Here is a 14,986-nt window from a genome sequence, read left to right as displayed (position 1 = left end):
AGGGTGTGTGTATGTGTGGCGCGAGCGAAGCACACCTTACGTGTTGTTGTTAGCATCTGGTGCTAGCTAGCTGAGCTAACGGATATAAGGAGCTGTTTCAATGAAAACAGAGGAGCGACATTTCGCCGACAACTGCGCCGAGCACTTGACTTTATGCAGGTAGCCAGACAGCACACTCAGCACGGATAGTGCGCGCAACACAGCTCATACACACAGGCATATATGCCTTGAGCTGCACATAGCTCCAACGATCCTCCACATTCACACACACACACACACACACACACACACACACACACACACACACACACACACACACACACACACACACACACACACACACACACACACACACACAGTATTGTATGAGAGAGGTTCTAGGTTGAATTGAGGCGAATATTTGTAATGTTCAGAGGTTGTTGTGTTTAATATTCATGAGAATATTTGTCATTGTTCAAATGATAATAAACAAACATATAAAGCATAGTTGTCCACTCATATGTTGATAAGAGTATTAAAAACTTGAAAAATATCCCTCTAAGGTACATTTAGAACAGATAAAAAATGTGCGATTAATTTGCGATTAATCGCGATTAACTATGGACAATCATGCGATTAATCGCGATTAAATATTTTAATCGACTGACAGCCCTAGTATAAATACAAATAAGCCAGTGTAATACATGTATTTTAAACAAACATTTACATGCACTGAGAGTGCTGTTGAGGTCAACGCGCTCAAAACATTTCCTTCCTTATTAAACAAAGCCACAAATCAGATATTCCTAAAGACTTTAAATCTGGTTTGCTTCTCTATCTGTATCTGCGCATGTGCCTCCTTGTCTGTTTTTGAAGTGGAGTTTATTTCATTATTATGTTGCGTTATATAGCTAACATCTTTTCACAGATCCAGAAGTTTTGATCTCCACATTGAATATCATTCCAGCTGTTCTCCAGGTCAAAAAACCTTATTTCTACACAGTCCTCCACATTGCCTTCAAAGCTGTTCGGCTCCCCGGGTCCCCAGTAGCTGAAACCAAAACATAAATCTTCTTTAACAACAAACATAACACAAGATGCATCTGATAAACTGGTTTAAATTGCACAATTAAATGTTCCCTTTGAATCATTTTAGATATATTTATTAATCTAACATGAACATCTACAAGACGCTTTTTTGATTTAATGTCATTTGAAAAAAAAGCTATGAGCTAACCTTTTGTTGAGTGAAGTGCCATCCACCCACTTCCAAGTATCTTCGGTTTTTACGTCCGTCAGTCCAATCCATATGAGTCTGTTGAATTTTGTTATGAAATCCTGGTTTACAGAGAAAAACACTTATCGTCAATCATCAGTAGAAATGGACGGTGGCCTTGACACCGGACACTTTTTACGCTGCTATGGACAATATTGCAATAATGCACATTCTATGGACAATTTGCACTGATGTACATTCTCAAAATATTGAAGTGACTGTTATTTTGTATATATTGATTGTTGTGTTTTTATTTAGGTTTCTTAACAGCAGAAACCAGTCGCACTGTGTATATACATGCATACATATTTGCACACATATTTTTACATTTTATATTCTATATACATTGTTTTTATATTCGGGATTGTGGGAAACAGTATTTCGATCTCTCTGTATGTACACACAAACTGGAAGATTGACATTAAAGTTGACTTTGACTTGACATCCATCACACGATTCAAAATACAGGAGATTTTAACAGAAAATGTGTACACAATACGTACACACACACACACACACACACACACACACACACACACACACACACACACACACACACACACACACACACACACACACACACACACACCTGCTCTGCTTTGCTGTTGATGATCACGAGGTCCGCACCTCTCTGCAGACAGTCAGCTCTGCTTTCTAGCCACGTTTTCCTGACAGAAGAAATGTAATAGAAACTGGGACGGATATACACCCAGCCTTGTTGGAAAAAGTGATCTGTGGGACCACAACAAAGAAAACCTTAATACCTCAGGAATTAACGTATGTGATTGTACAATTTACAAATTTGAATAGCAATTATGAATTGATGAATTCAATTGAATCAAATGTAAGCATTATAAAGCTCACAATTCAAAACAACATGTCCCCAATTTTTTGGGGAGTTTTTTCTTGTTATCTGCAAGGGTTTAAGGACAGTCTGCATCAGGCACATTTTTATTTGTCATTTTAGGCTATATAAATAAAATTGAATTGATCGATTTATAATTTCAGGACTTTATCCCTTTTTTCAAAAGAGGAATTAACAACAAACTTTTTTTTAAAAAAGGTTTTAAACTACATTTTGTTATTCCTTTCAGTAATTTATCCACCTATTACATGTGATTGGTAGGTACACCTGTACAATCTAACGCAATTATGACGCCTAGGATGTTCAGTTTCTGTTGACATAGAGGGGTTAGTTATTTTTCTCTGTGTGGAGGTGTTGAAATGTATCAATGCAACAACATATGTCCCTTCCCCCCTACTAAACAAAGTAGAGCCACCAAGCAAAAGGACAAATGGACACCCAGTGGACAGGGGTCGTCACATATTAAATTATATGTATAAGTCACACAGTGAGTGATGGTATTTTACTGGATGACCTTTGTATTGAGAGAAGTTTCTAATACCCTGCCCCCAACATGTAGGAAGGACAAAAATACAAATTTCACCACCTCTACCTAAACCTTTAACGATAAACATGTGATTGATATCCAACAATGTCCCCAAAAACTGAACATCATGAGTTTTTTTACAGACAGATACAGTATTATGGCATGGCTGTTTTATTACATTACTTTGCTGAGTTTTCAATGTATCAATTTGTATCAATTTGAATCAGTCAGACAAAAACAAAGAACCAAATACCTCCAACCTGACCTGTGTCAAACTAACTTGTTTGTTTCAGCTGTGCAGAAAGTCCAATTAATACCAAAAGTGGGTATGTTAATTAACAGCAATATATTTGTATAGTGTTTACCCCAAAATCCAAGCCTCACTATCACCGTAAAGTCCTCATTACAACAGAGCATTATAATTCCATTTTGCACTGTCAATATTTATTGTGAATTTTCATCTGATAGACTATACATGATTTCCGATTTGGCCAAAAATGATCCTTTGCATGCAAATCATTATGTGTTTCCTCCTCCCACTGACCAAAGTTAATCAGTTCCTTCTTCAGCTTCTCAGTCTCGTAAGTCAGGTTTGTGCAACTGACATCTATATCTGATGTCTTACTGTCTGAAAGAGCAAAAAAACACTTCATTGAGAATTCAATATTTACATTACATTAAACCAAACATTTTCACAACATGCAGTCAGCATCTTAATCAAAGACCCTTTTACAAGTAGGCAGGGGGAGAAGCAAATCTGTATAATATATATCGTCTAATGTAGAGCGGATATATGCAAGATAACAGATGCTCAAGTTGTATCATAGCTGAAAGTAATTGGTTTGCTTCAGAAACAAAAACACGCTTTTATTATGCCATGTGTTGTCTCAACTTCCCCTAGCTATCCAAGCTGAATTGGATAGAAACTGTGAGGGAGCATGAGCATAAACACAGAGTTATCTTAAATTCTATATTCATACTTAAACCCCTTAAAGAAAGTCTCACATTTTTTAAATGCAATAATTTAACTGTGGTGGAAAGCAGATGTTCTGGTCTTCTGATAAAATGCATCAGTAGAGACGGTTTGAAATGACTTACAGAGAGTGAAGTGCAGGGAAATGTTGAGAGCAACTTGTAGGATACACAGGAGTCCAAAGCTCACAGCAACCAGTCTGAGTGTTCTCCCTGTGCGCAGAAATCAGACAGACATGCTGACAAAATAAAGACCTACTGCAAGACACAAGTTTACAGCATTAACTGAATAATTTTACTCTGTTGGCATTTTGAATTCACTACATTTTAGGATATGTGCAGACCGAATTCTGCTTGGTAAACTAACAGTACTTGAAAGTAAACCGTGTCAACAAAGTCAAACATGGATATATAGGATCTTAAGTGAAAAATCACACAATTGACAAATGGAGATATAGATTTTTCCTCAGTATTTCTACAATTAAATCTTCTTTGAATTCTGAACAATACATTCTCAAATTAAAATGTTCATATTGCTTGTACGGTTCAATTTTTTAGAAATGTTAAATTGAATGTTTTCTGTCTCACCGCACACTGCAGGAGTCAGTCCAGCGTCTTCACCAGGTCCGCTCTCCAGGGCGTTACTCCCGGCTGTCGGCTCAGGTAGATTCACATAGTCCATGGTGATCTCAGATTCCTCTCTATGGATAAACCTCGCCATATTTTACCCGATGACTGGAGACACACGATGGTCAGGCAGAATGCGTATTTCTCTAAAAGAATCTGTTCTGTAATCCACTTCTTCTTCCTCATTTTCCTTACCCTTAACCTTTAACCACTGCACTGGCCACAACTTTATCACCTGCAAAGATGAAGATCCTAAAACATCTTTATGTATGCCTTTTTATCTATTCTTATGTGTGCCTTTTATCTATTATTGTAATATTATATTTTATTATAATGTTATGTCTGCTGTGAAGCACTTCGCTAAACCCTCTGTTTTTAATATGTGCTATATAAATAAAGTGGATTGGATCGGATTGGATCTTTAAATTACCTTAATTTTAAAGTTAATTCTGTATTGCCTTATTTATTTACATTATTTTCAAAATGTGGCCTTACAATGATCATAGAGTTTAAAGGTTTCTAGAGTTGTCTTGCTCTTTGAAACATGTGTGTTTTTAGTATAATTGTCAAAAATGAATTATGACATATTAATTAACTTAAGCGGATGATTATTGCATCACTCTCTAATACTACATGAGCAGTCAGGGCAGTTTGGGAAACATTGCAGTGTATTCAAATGTAAATTGTATCTAGAAAACTGCTTATCACACAACTTTAATCATTCTAATTATCACAAATAGAGCATACAAGAGGAACGAAGGACACATTGAAATGAATGATTAAACATTACATTAGTAAATGGAAACAGAGTGTGGCTTCGTTGAAGAAAGATCCCTGCAGAGGAGTGGATATTAAAAGTCTGTTAGCCATTTAAAATACATTTGATTATGTGATATTAACCTTTAAAATCTAAGATCATATGAATATTGGGACAGAGAACTTGACTGTTTTGGTTCAGCTGTTTCTCTGTCTTCTTTGAGATCAAGATAAAGAGGAATTGCAATTTATAAACATGCAGCCTGAAACAACAAACCTCCACAAAATGTGTCACATTGTGTGGAAACACAACTTGTCATCACTGCCCTCGAGGTGCTTAACATTTCCAAAAGTGCTCTCAAAGTTGACTGTTTCCTGATACAAAGCAGAAGTGTGCCACAAGAAAGTACAACAAAGTAGAACTCTTTTTGTCAGGTATTTTATATCTCAGTGCTTTGTTCTCCCCCCGATCTGTCTCTTGTTGTTTGAATAAATTATAACAAAGAGAAGAGAGAAGAAGGGGAAGTTCTTAAAACTACTTATAGAATGAGGCATTACACTTAAACAATTTAAAGCTAAATAAAGTGTATTCACTGCGTACTGGAGCTTTTAACACTTTAACAGTTGTACCTAAGCTTTCCTCTCAGCTTTGAAGCTTTTGAGCCTCCAAGGTATTTTTTCAATTGCTAAAATGAAACATGAAGCAAACAATGATTGAAACTAAAAGAAGTTTAAGCAGCAAAATCGCATCCCATATCTTGAAATCTAAGCAAATTCTGGAAACTAAACAGGATGTAACTTCTTTTGCCATTCCTGGGCAATCTTCAAGATTACAGTCAAGATCTGCTCTTTATGTGTTGAGATATCTATTCATGATTTGGTGTTGTATGCCATAAATAAAGATTCACTTTTAAAATACGTCCCTATAAATTCAACAAACACGACCGTGAGGTGTACAAACACTCACCAATCAAGTGTACATTCATATTTTGGACAAAATCGTTTTAAAAATATCTGAGGAGTTCTGCTGTGTGTGATGTTGTCTGAATTGTTTAGTGTTTCGACAAAAGGAACTCATTTTTAAATTGTGCTTAAGCAATGATAAAAACCTCGAACAGGAAAACCATGATTAAACCGCTTCCTATTAAATTGTATAATATGCCAAAAGATTGATATTAGTGTTTTGTAAAATGAGAAAAAAAAACTGTTACATATTTGGCTACTAATAGGTTAAACTATTTCTTTAGAAAAAGTGACGTAGAAACAAAAAGGGAAACAGGATATTTTGAGAAACCTGGAGGAAATGTACTGCTTTTTTTATATTCATTTGATAATGAAAAGGAGAAATTAGTGCTCCCGATTCAATAATAAAAATATGAAATGCACACTAAAACACTTAATTTTTCAACATGCTTTTCAGATTTATATATTTAAAATATACGGCTTTAGGTCAAATAAGTTGTTCCTTGTGATTTGTGTTGTACTTTATATTCAAAGGTGAAAGGGTGATGAAGAAATGGCATGTATGAAAGGTTTTGATCATACAGTATAATTATAAGGAGCTTTCAGTTGTTCTAGTGAAACAGACAGTGAGTCAGTGTGAGTCTTTTTTCACACACTTGTTTCTTCCTGTTTGTGTCATCTTCTAAATCTGGTCGCAGTGGTAATGGGCTTATTTGCTCACTCTTGAAGAAGACACTGTGTGAAAATCCAGTTCACTGATCAGACTGTTAAGAATTTGAGGACAAACTTGTTTCAATTTACATTTACTGTAATGTCTTTCCTATGCCATTTGTCACTCACCTTGAAAGTTTTGTTTTGAAAATTGAAAGTTGGCGGGGATACAAAACCAAGAATAACAATTTACAAGCCTTGTTATACATTTCTCAATTGTTGGATATCATTTCAACATTAGCCTATAACAGTCAACGGTGAATAAAACCCAAAATTCACTAATAAAGTAATATTTAGACACTACTTACATTTATTTTACATTTTACCTCATAATCATCAGTTCATCACTGATAAAATCCCATCTTTATGTAAGAGTTTTTTCCATTATTTGATGCTGTATCATGCGTAGGTGTTTTCACTTACAGTTCATTTTCTGTTGCTCACACACTAAAATAACACATGCTGTAAAGCACAATTATTTAATCTCACACTCAAAGAGCAAAAATCTGACACAGAAATCTGACATATTCACTTGTTGCCATTTTCAAAACACTGCCATTAAAAATGCTACACACACGAACCAAAAATACACGTGCCAAATGACGGTAAACACCAAACTGCTTCATTGTTGACTCATCAACTATGAACTACACAAAACACATGGAAACGTCTAAAACGAAGATGATTTTGTTCCTTTTATTGAAGCAAAATTTCACACAATGTAAAGAAGAAATACTATTTTCCTTACAGTTCAGACGTGTCAACCCTGTCTCCTAGAAATTACGTTCCCACAAAACTAAACTGCATTCTCAAATACGTTTCGCAAGAAACGTATTTCCTTCCACGTTACGTTTGTTATGAACATATCTTAAATACGTTTATTTTCTACATATCTTCTAGAAACCTATTTTCTCTCATATGACGTTTGTTATGAACGTATCTTAAATACGTTTGCTTTCTACCTATATTTGCCATTTCTTTTCTAGCTTATAATAATGATAATAGTCATTTATTAATATCATTTTAGAGCAAACTTATTTTCGCGCTGGCTGGCGGCTGACTTTTCAGTTGACCAAATCCGTTATTATGCTGGTTAATGCTTAATAATCACAATATTGTTTGTAGTCGTTTCATACAGCATTCTCAATTACGTTTAACAAGAAACGTCTTTTGTCCCACGTTACGTTTGTTCTGAACATATCTTAAATACGTTTGCTTTCTACCTATATTTGCCATTTCTTTTCTAGCTTATAATAATGATAATAGTCATTTATTAATATCATTTTAGAGCAAACTTATTTTCGCGCTGGCTGGCGGCTGACTTTTCAGTTGACCAAATCCGTTATTATGCTGGTTAATGCTTAATAATCACAATATTGTTTGTAGTCGTTTCATACAGCATTCTCAATTACGTTTAACAAGAAACGTCTTTTGTCCCACGTTACGTTTGTTCTGAACATATCTTAAATAAGTTTGCTTTCTACCTATCTTTGACATTTCTTTTCTAGCTTATAATAATGATAATAGTCATTTATTAATATCATTTTAGAGCACACATTTGAAATCGACGATCGGGCTTGATATCCTATGGTTAAATTAAAATCAGTAGGCGAGGCTGTAATTTCGCCAGCTGCGAGGCAGAGTTTTAACATGCCAAAAAGCTGCTGTGTCGTTTATTGCACCTCAAACACCTCAAACTTCCTCTAAGGACAGCAGAAGAGCTCTGTGGCTTCAGGCTTGATCACCGTTCAAATGACAGCGTTGGTTTCCCCAAAAGTGGGTGGGGCTGTGACGTAGATTTTACTCTCATCTATTATTCAAAACCATTCTATTTAATCCAAACGTAAATTACATGCCAGTGTTTTATCTTTTTATTAAGCGATTTGTTTATGTTATTTAACTCATAGATATATATAAACATATGTTTTTATATATATCTATGGTTTAACTGGGAATGTTTTCACATTGAACCGGAAGTACGTCACTTCACTTTGTCTTCTTCGTCCCTTTTACGTTCCAGACAATGCATGGCTCAGCGTAACAGACTGAACAGCGACCCCAGGTGTGTCTACATTGGAATTACATCTTCATTACTGAAGGAAAAATACTTTACCTTGTGTTTGTTAACTGGGTTTTTAATGCAGTTGGCTTTTCTTAATGGTTACAATATTGCTATGAGTTACAGTATATATCTGAAGCAAATTATGTTTCTGAAGATGTGTAGTCAATTCCACCCTTCAATGTAGCATAAATGTGAACTTTCATTACAGGAACAATACCGGAAACAGACGTAGGAAAGATCCTCAGCTCGCTGATTGGATGTTTTAGCCGCAATGCACGTTGGGATATGGTGTTTATGCGATGTGAAATCCGAAAACATTAAAAAAAATAATAATAATACTTTATTCCGAGTGTTCTTGCTTTTCTCTTTGAAAGTCATCACATAACGGCATTGTAATACACGGTTCGGCTGCATTAAATATTACACATCTGCCATAGTTCTTTATTTATAGAGCCCTGATGAGAAGACTTCTGGACTGAAGTTCTGGAAGAACTGCCGCCGAAACTGAATACGTGACGTGGATCATAAATATATCAACAATTAAACAACATCTTACATTTCTTTTCACAAAATACGTCTCCTTGCAGTATCAATACTAATACGGCTGACTTTTATATTTGATCCAATTGGTAGATAGGTTATATTTACACCATAACGGTGCACAGCTGATAGAAAAGGACTTGTAGTTTTTAAAGATATTACTGATTTTCTTTGAATATAAGAATGTAAATACTGAGTTGAGAGAATAGTCAGGGGATTTGGGTGATGGGAGACACATCTATGGAATCACAATTTCAATAGCTTACCATTAAATGACGGATATACCTTTCTGTCTGTGATGTTTTACAAATCAGATATTAATGTGTAGAAGTAAAACATGAGAAATAATATAGCAATATCCTGTACAATTATGTAAAAACATGAATAAAACTACACATCTTCAGATGTTATACATACATAAGTGTCCTACACTAACAAAGTTATTATTAGTATGCTGTGTGTACCTTGTGTGCACCGCCTAGTGGTTAAAGCACGTTATTTAATTATTTTTGTTGAATAATGTTATTTTTGTTGAATAATGTTATTTGATGAATAAAATATTAAGAGTACATACTTTCATAGGGGGAAAGTAGAAGGTCAATGATAGAAATATAGAATATAAAAAATCAAGAAGATACTGTAAGTGATCTCTACAATAAAACAGTTTGGTGCCTGATATTAATATGAGGATGTGCAAAACAGACAAACTAATTAACCTTTATTAACACATTAAAGAACACTTTAGGTTTTCTTTCAAATAAGAAAAAAGCTTTGGGGGTATCTATCTACAGATAAATATTAAGCCTGACAAAGTACTTAACGTCTAATATATTGCTTTCCTGCAATGTTAACTGTGTTGAAGCACTTATTTTAACTGATATTATATATATATTAATTATACTCTTATGTATGTAGATAGTATAAGACATGTGCAGAATTTGAGTTTAATGGTGGAGGAATACACACATATTGATAGATGTCTTGTTGTCTTGTCCTGTTGAGGAACCTGTGACCCAAGTTTTTCATTAATTGCATAACTTCAACATAGTTGTGTATATGATATGTCAATAAACCTTAGAAAATCTTGAAATGGATGTGCAAAATAGCTATTATATATAGTCTTTAATTAACTATTAGTAGAGAATAACGAGTAATGAATATACTTTATAGAGATCTGCAGATAAATGTTTAGTCTTCTCAAGCACCAACTAATATCTCTCCTGATTGTTGGCACTTGACAATCACCTTTCCCTGAATTTTACTCAGGTGTAACTAAAGTCTGCTTTAAGGGTTGTTTATATTTCACATCATTAATCAGAATCTGCAAAGTAACTAAAATAAATGTAGTGGAGTAAAAATACCAGGTTAACCTCTGAATTGTAGTGGAGTAGAATTACAAAGTAACAATGAGCTGGCATGTGGGTATATATTAATGCTTCCCATTATGGACACAAGCGATTTTCACCCATTTATTACTTACATGTTTTACATTTGTACACACCAATTTGTTTCCTATCCCCTAAACCTCCAGGGGCCTCATTTATAACGCCTTGCGTAGGATTGACGTGAGAAGGTTGCTTACGTAGTACAAAGCAAAAAAATAGGTACAGAGATTTTCCGACATTTTCTGATTCACAAAACATTGCGTACCGGTGAGGGAAGTGCGTACCGGCACTTCATACGCCTGTTTCCCTTTATAAATCACAATCGACTCGAAATGCGGCGCAGCTTTTGCAGGCTTCACGTAACGCCCATATTTGCCTATAAATAGTCAAATAAACGCCCATTCATTCATTCATTTTTGACTGACTGCATGAAGAAGATCGCAGGAAATTACGACCGAACAGCTAAAAAAGACATCTCACACCGTGTCAGATTTTGGTTATTTTGGGGAGGTCGAGATAAATCCTATTGTTTGGTGGATGCAGTTTGAACCAGAGTGGCAGCATGGAGGTCGGATCGTCACCAAAATAAATAAATAAGTGGTCCGAAAAAAGTTAATGACAAAAAAAATACACATAACCTTCCTCAGGCAGTGTGTTTGTCCCGGGGACAGGAGACACCCCCTTGATGAGAAACTGTAAGAAATGATCGGGGAATCCCTCCGGAGTGGAGTCATGACGACTGGATCTGAATTATTTTGTTGTATTTGGTGGTTTGTGTTCCAGCTGTCGATCAGCAACTATATATCCATAATCCACCAGTTAAAGGAAATACAACTAATGTGTTGTGTTATATTAGCTGTACAATTTACCGCATATGGTGTTCTTAGTTTCCATACCTCCTGTGTTTTACGAGCGACTTATCAAGTCTTGGCAAACGGCATAAAACACGATTAAACGTGATAGTATATAAAACCATGCTCGTATCTACAACCTATAGAAATGCAAAACGGCGTCAGTTTATACGTTATTCTGTCCTCCTGCTTACCGCATCATTTATGAGAAAACATTTCATAACATTAACACAACATATTCGAGGTGGTTTTAAATAACATATCCGTATTTATTTATTTCCCCAAGTTATGTTTTTGTGTGCACTGAGGAGTCTCAAACAGGCGTTTGTTTAATCATTTTAAGATTGGCTTTAATCAATGTTTGAAAATGAATTCTTCATATGATAAATCACTACAAGGTAACATTTTATTTATTTCCACATATTTCTCTCCATTCTTCCTTCTGCCAACGGTGTCGCAGTTTCTCGTCTCTCCCGTTGTTGTGCTTAGTGCGTACGCATGGGTTACAGTTTGCGTGGAGGACCGCACATTTTCCCGTCAAGTTAGTATTTTATAAATCGCAAACATTGCGTAGAAACTGGCGTACGCCATTTTTTGAGCGTATATCCCTTTATAAATGAGGCCCCAGGGCTGTACACAGTTTAATACAATCAACTTCTAATTTTGGGAAAAACGAAAACGTCTTTTAAAACTACAATTCCCAGTAGAGACGTGCCATAGAACATGTTGCAAAACACAATAGCCAGCATCTGTAGTTCTGGGGGGGCGTTCGAGTCCAGTTTTGGAAAGTCTGCCGTGGTTTCGTTCCATTTCAAAGAGCTGTTTGGCGCTCGGCGTAACCTTGGCGCACTGCCACTCCAACATCCAATCCCAGAGCTTGAAGATGAATCACGGGGTTTGTCAACGGGACTGTAGTCCCAAACGATAGCTGGGGATTATGGGTAGTGTAGTGTCTTCGGCCATCCTAAATTCTGATTTTTTTTCGGATTTCATATCGCATTAACACCATATCCCGACGTGCATTGCGGCTAAAACATCCAATCAGCGAGCTGAGGATCTTTCCTACGTCACTTTACAGCCCTGCCCACTTTTGGGGAAACCAGCTGTCATTTGAACGGCGATCAGCCTGAAGCCACAGAGCTCTTCTGTTGTATACTGTCCTTTCTTCTTAGAGGAAGTACAGAAACACGTAACTCTGGATTTGTTTTAATGTTTGAGGTGCAATAAACGACACAGCAGCTTTTTGGCATGTTAAAACTATTATTTTCTGCCTCGCAGCTGGCGAAATTACAGCCTCGCCTACTGATTTTAATTTAACCATAGGATATCAAGCCAGATCGTCGATTTCAAATGTGTGCTCTGAAATGATATTTATAAATGACTATTATCATTATTATAAGCTAGAAAATAAATGTCAAAGATAGGTAGAAAGCAAACGTATTTAAGGTATGTTCAGAACAAACATAACGTGGGACAAAAGACGTTTCTTGTTAAACGTAATTGAGAATGCTGTATGAAACGACTACAAACAATATTGTGATTATTAAGCATTAACCAGCATAATAACGGATTTGGTCAACTGAAAAGTCAGCCGCCAGCCAGCGCGAAAATAAGTTTGCTCTAAAATGATATTAATAAATGACTATTATCATTATTATAAGCTAGAAAAGAAATGGCAAATATAGGTAGAAAGCAAACGTATTTAAGATACGTTCATAACAAACGTCATATGAGAGAAAATAGGTTTCTAGAAGATATGTAGAAAATAAACGTATTTAAGATATGTTCATAACAAACGTAACGTGGAAGGAAATACGTTTCTTGCGAAACGTATTTGAGAATGCAGTTTAGTTTTGTGGGAACGTAATTTCTAGGAGACAGGGTTGGACGTGTAATGAAGGATACTTCCATCACATCAAAAATACCATATTTTCAGCCACATTTGAAAGAAAGTTAAAGCCATTATATTTGTTTGAAGTCAGTCAAGCTACAGTAATCTCTTATAATCTGCAAACCTGTACTGTTATTACATATATTTACTACTGCAATCAACCTAAAAAACAATCCATAATACTGTATCATAAGAGCCTTTGTGCCGTTTATATATATGCAGTATACAGAATTTGACATTATCTGCTAACAAACATGAGCGTGTTTTCTCTCAAACACATCAGTATGAAGAACATATACAATCAACTGGGTTTCTCCTGCAACAAAACTTCAGCACATAAAGTGCCTGAAAAAAGATTTCTGCTGAAACTGGGCTATGTTCGCCAAATAAATAATGTCACATTTTAACATTTTCTTTTGATACATTGCCACTGTAAAGTGTTTTTTATCGCCTAAAGCAGAACACACCGTGGGATATTTCAGTCTAATGTGTCACTTTGCCTTAACATGGTTCAGTTCAGCTGGTGGGAAATACATGATATCTTAATATTCTTCAATATACAGTTGCTGTCATTACGGTGTGAACCCAGTGAGTATTTAGAGCTTCTTTTTTTTTTCGCAGATCCAGAAATGTTCACTTTCACATACTTCATCATTCCAGCTGTTATCTTGGAAGTTTATATTCACACAGTCTTCATTTCTCTTCTGATAATTGTTGGGTTCCCCGGAATGCCAGAATCTTTAACAGAAAACAAACCAACACGTTTTAGAAAGTTCAAAAAACAACAATAATAAAAATAATATTACAACAATAATAAAAACATTTTTGGAAAATGATGTTGTTTTCTAAAAAGGTTCAAGTACTTCTGTGGTTCGAGGACCATTTGTTTCAACACTAAAGTTGATTTAAAGTGAACAAAAGGGTAATACGTTTACCTTGTTGTAAGTTGTGTCCCATCTACCCATTTCCATTCTCCCTCTGTGTCTCTGTCCGTCAGTCCAATCCACATTATATTTTTGTATTGTCTTGTGAAATCCTTGTTTTCAAAGAGAAACATACAGTAATCAACTAAAATTTAAAGAGGACATATTATTCAAATTTTCTGATTCATATTTGTATTTTGTGCGTTCACTGTGACATGTTTCCATGCTTTAATCAACACACTCTCACTCCATAAACGTCCAGGAGCGACGCTTGGTCAGGGTCCCGAGTCGTGCAGTTGGGACGCTCCTAGGCTCCTTCAGCTTCATAAACAGACGCAAATAGCTTTCAACTGATTGCAATGTATTCCCATCTGTGGCGGGATTTGACGCTCATGGAAGCATTCGTTTGTGTCGGTGTTTCTTAAAGGCAATGTGAGCGTCCATTCCCATTGGATAACGGAGAATTGTACACCCGGAAGTAAGTATTCCCCTTACTGTCGATTGATTTGACAGTGATATCTCCACTACTCATCAACTCAAAAACACCAGATTATCCTTGTTAATTAAACGACATTGATAGGTTTTAGTGTGTGTCCAATGCTTTAGTCACGTTTTCCCCTTCAATTCTGAGAAACAAGTAGTTTTCTATGAGTTTTGGA

The 14,986-nt window shown here is 35.7% G+C and overlaps 1 protein-coding gene across 1 annotated transcript; it reads right to left on the bottom strand.

Annotated features, from left to right (window-relative positions):
• Positions 1-683: 683 nt before the first annotated feature.
• Positions 684-4,362, bottom strand: LOC117482266 (CD209 antigen-like protein E). The gene is made up of 6 exons (XM_034130329.1): positions 4,207-4,362; positions 3,745-3,831; positions 3,191-3,274; positions 1,845-1,987; positions 1,217-1,317; positions 684-1,030 (listed from the first exon to the last, which is right to left on the bottom strand). The coding sequence occupies exons 1-6, from the start codon at positions 4,337-4,339 to the stop codon at positions 883-885; spliced, it is 696 nt and encodes a 231-aa protein (XP_033986220.1). The 5' UTR covers positions 4,340-4,362; the 3' UTR covers positions 684-882.
• Positions 4,363-14,986: the final 10,624 nt, after the last annotated feature.

The sequence above is a fragment of the Trematomus bernacchii genome, unplaced genomic scaffold (genome assembly GCF_902827165.1).
Source record: "Trematomus bernacchii unplaced genomic scaffold, fTreBer1.1, whole genome shotgun sequence".
In the NCBI taxonomy this organism is placed as follows: Eukaryota; Metazoa; Chordata; class Actinopteri; order Perciformes; family Nototheniidae; genus Trematomus; species Trematomus bernacchii.
The sequence above is the reverse complement of the archived record's forward strand: the minus strand, read 5'-3'. Positions and strand labels throughout refer to the sequence as shown.

What these genes read in the sequence shown, in the direction of transcription:
- LOC117482266 (XM_034130329.1), bottom strand. Translation starts at nt 4,339, where the DNA reads ATGGCGAGGTTTATCCATAGAGAGGAATCTGAGATCACCATGGACTAT. An exon ending in ACTGACTCCTGCAGTGTGCG is followed by an intron (nt 3,832 to 4,206) that starts GTGAGACAGAAA and finishes TTCTGCGCACAG; the next exon opens with GGAGAACACTCAGACTGGTT. An exon ending in GAAGGAACTGATTAACTTTG is followed by an intron (nt 1,988 to 3,190) that starts GTCAGTGGGAGG and finishes GTGGTCCCACAG; the next exon opens with ATCACTTTTTCCAACAAGGC.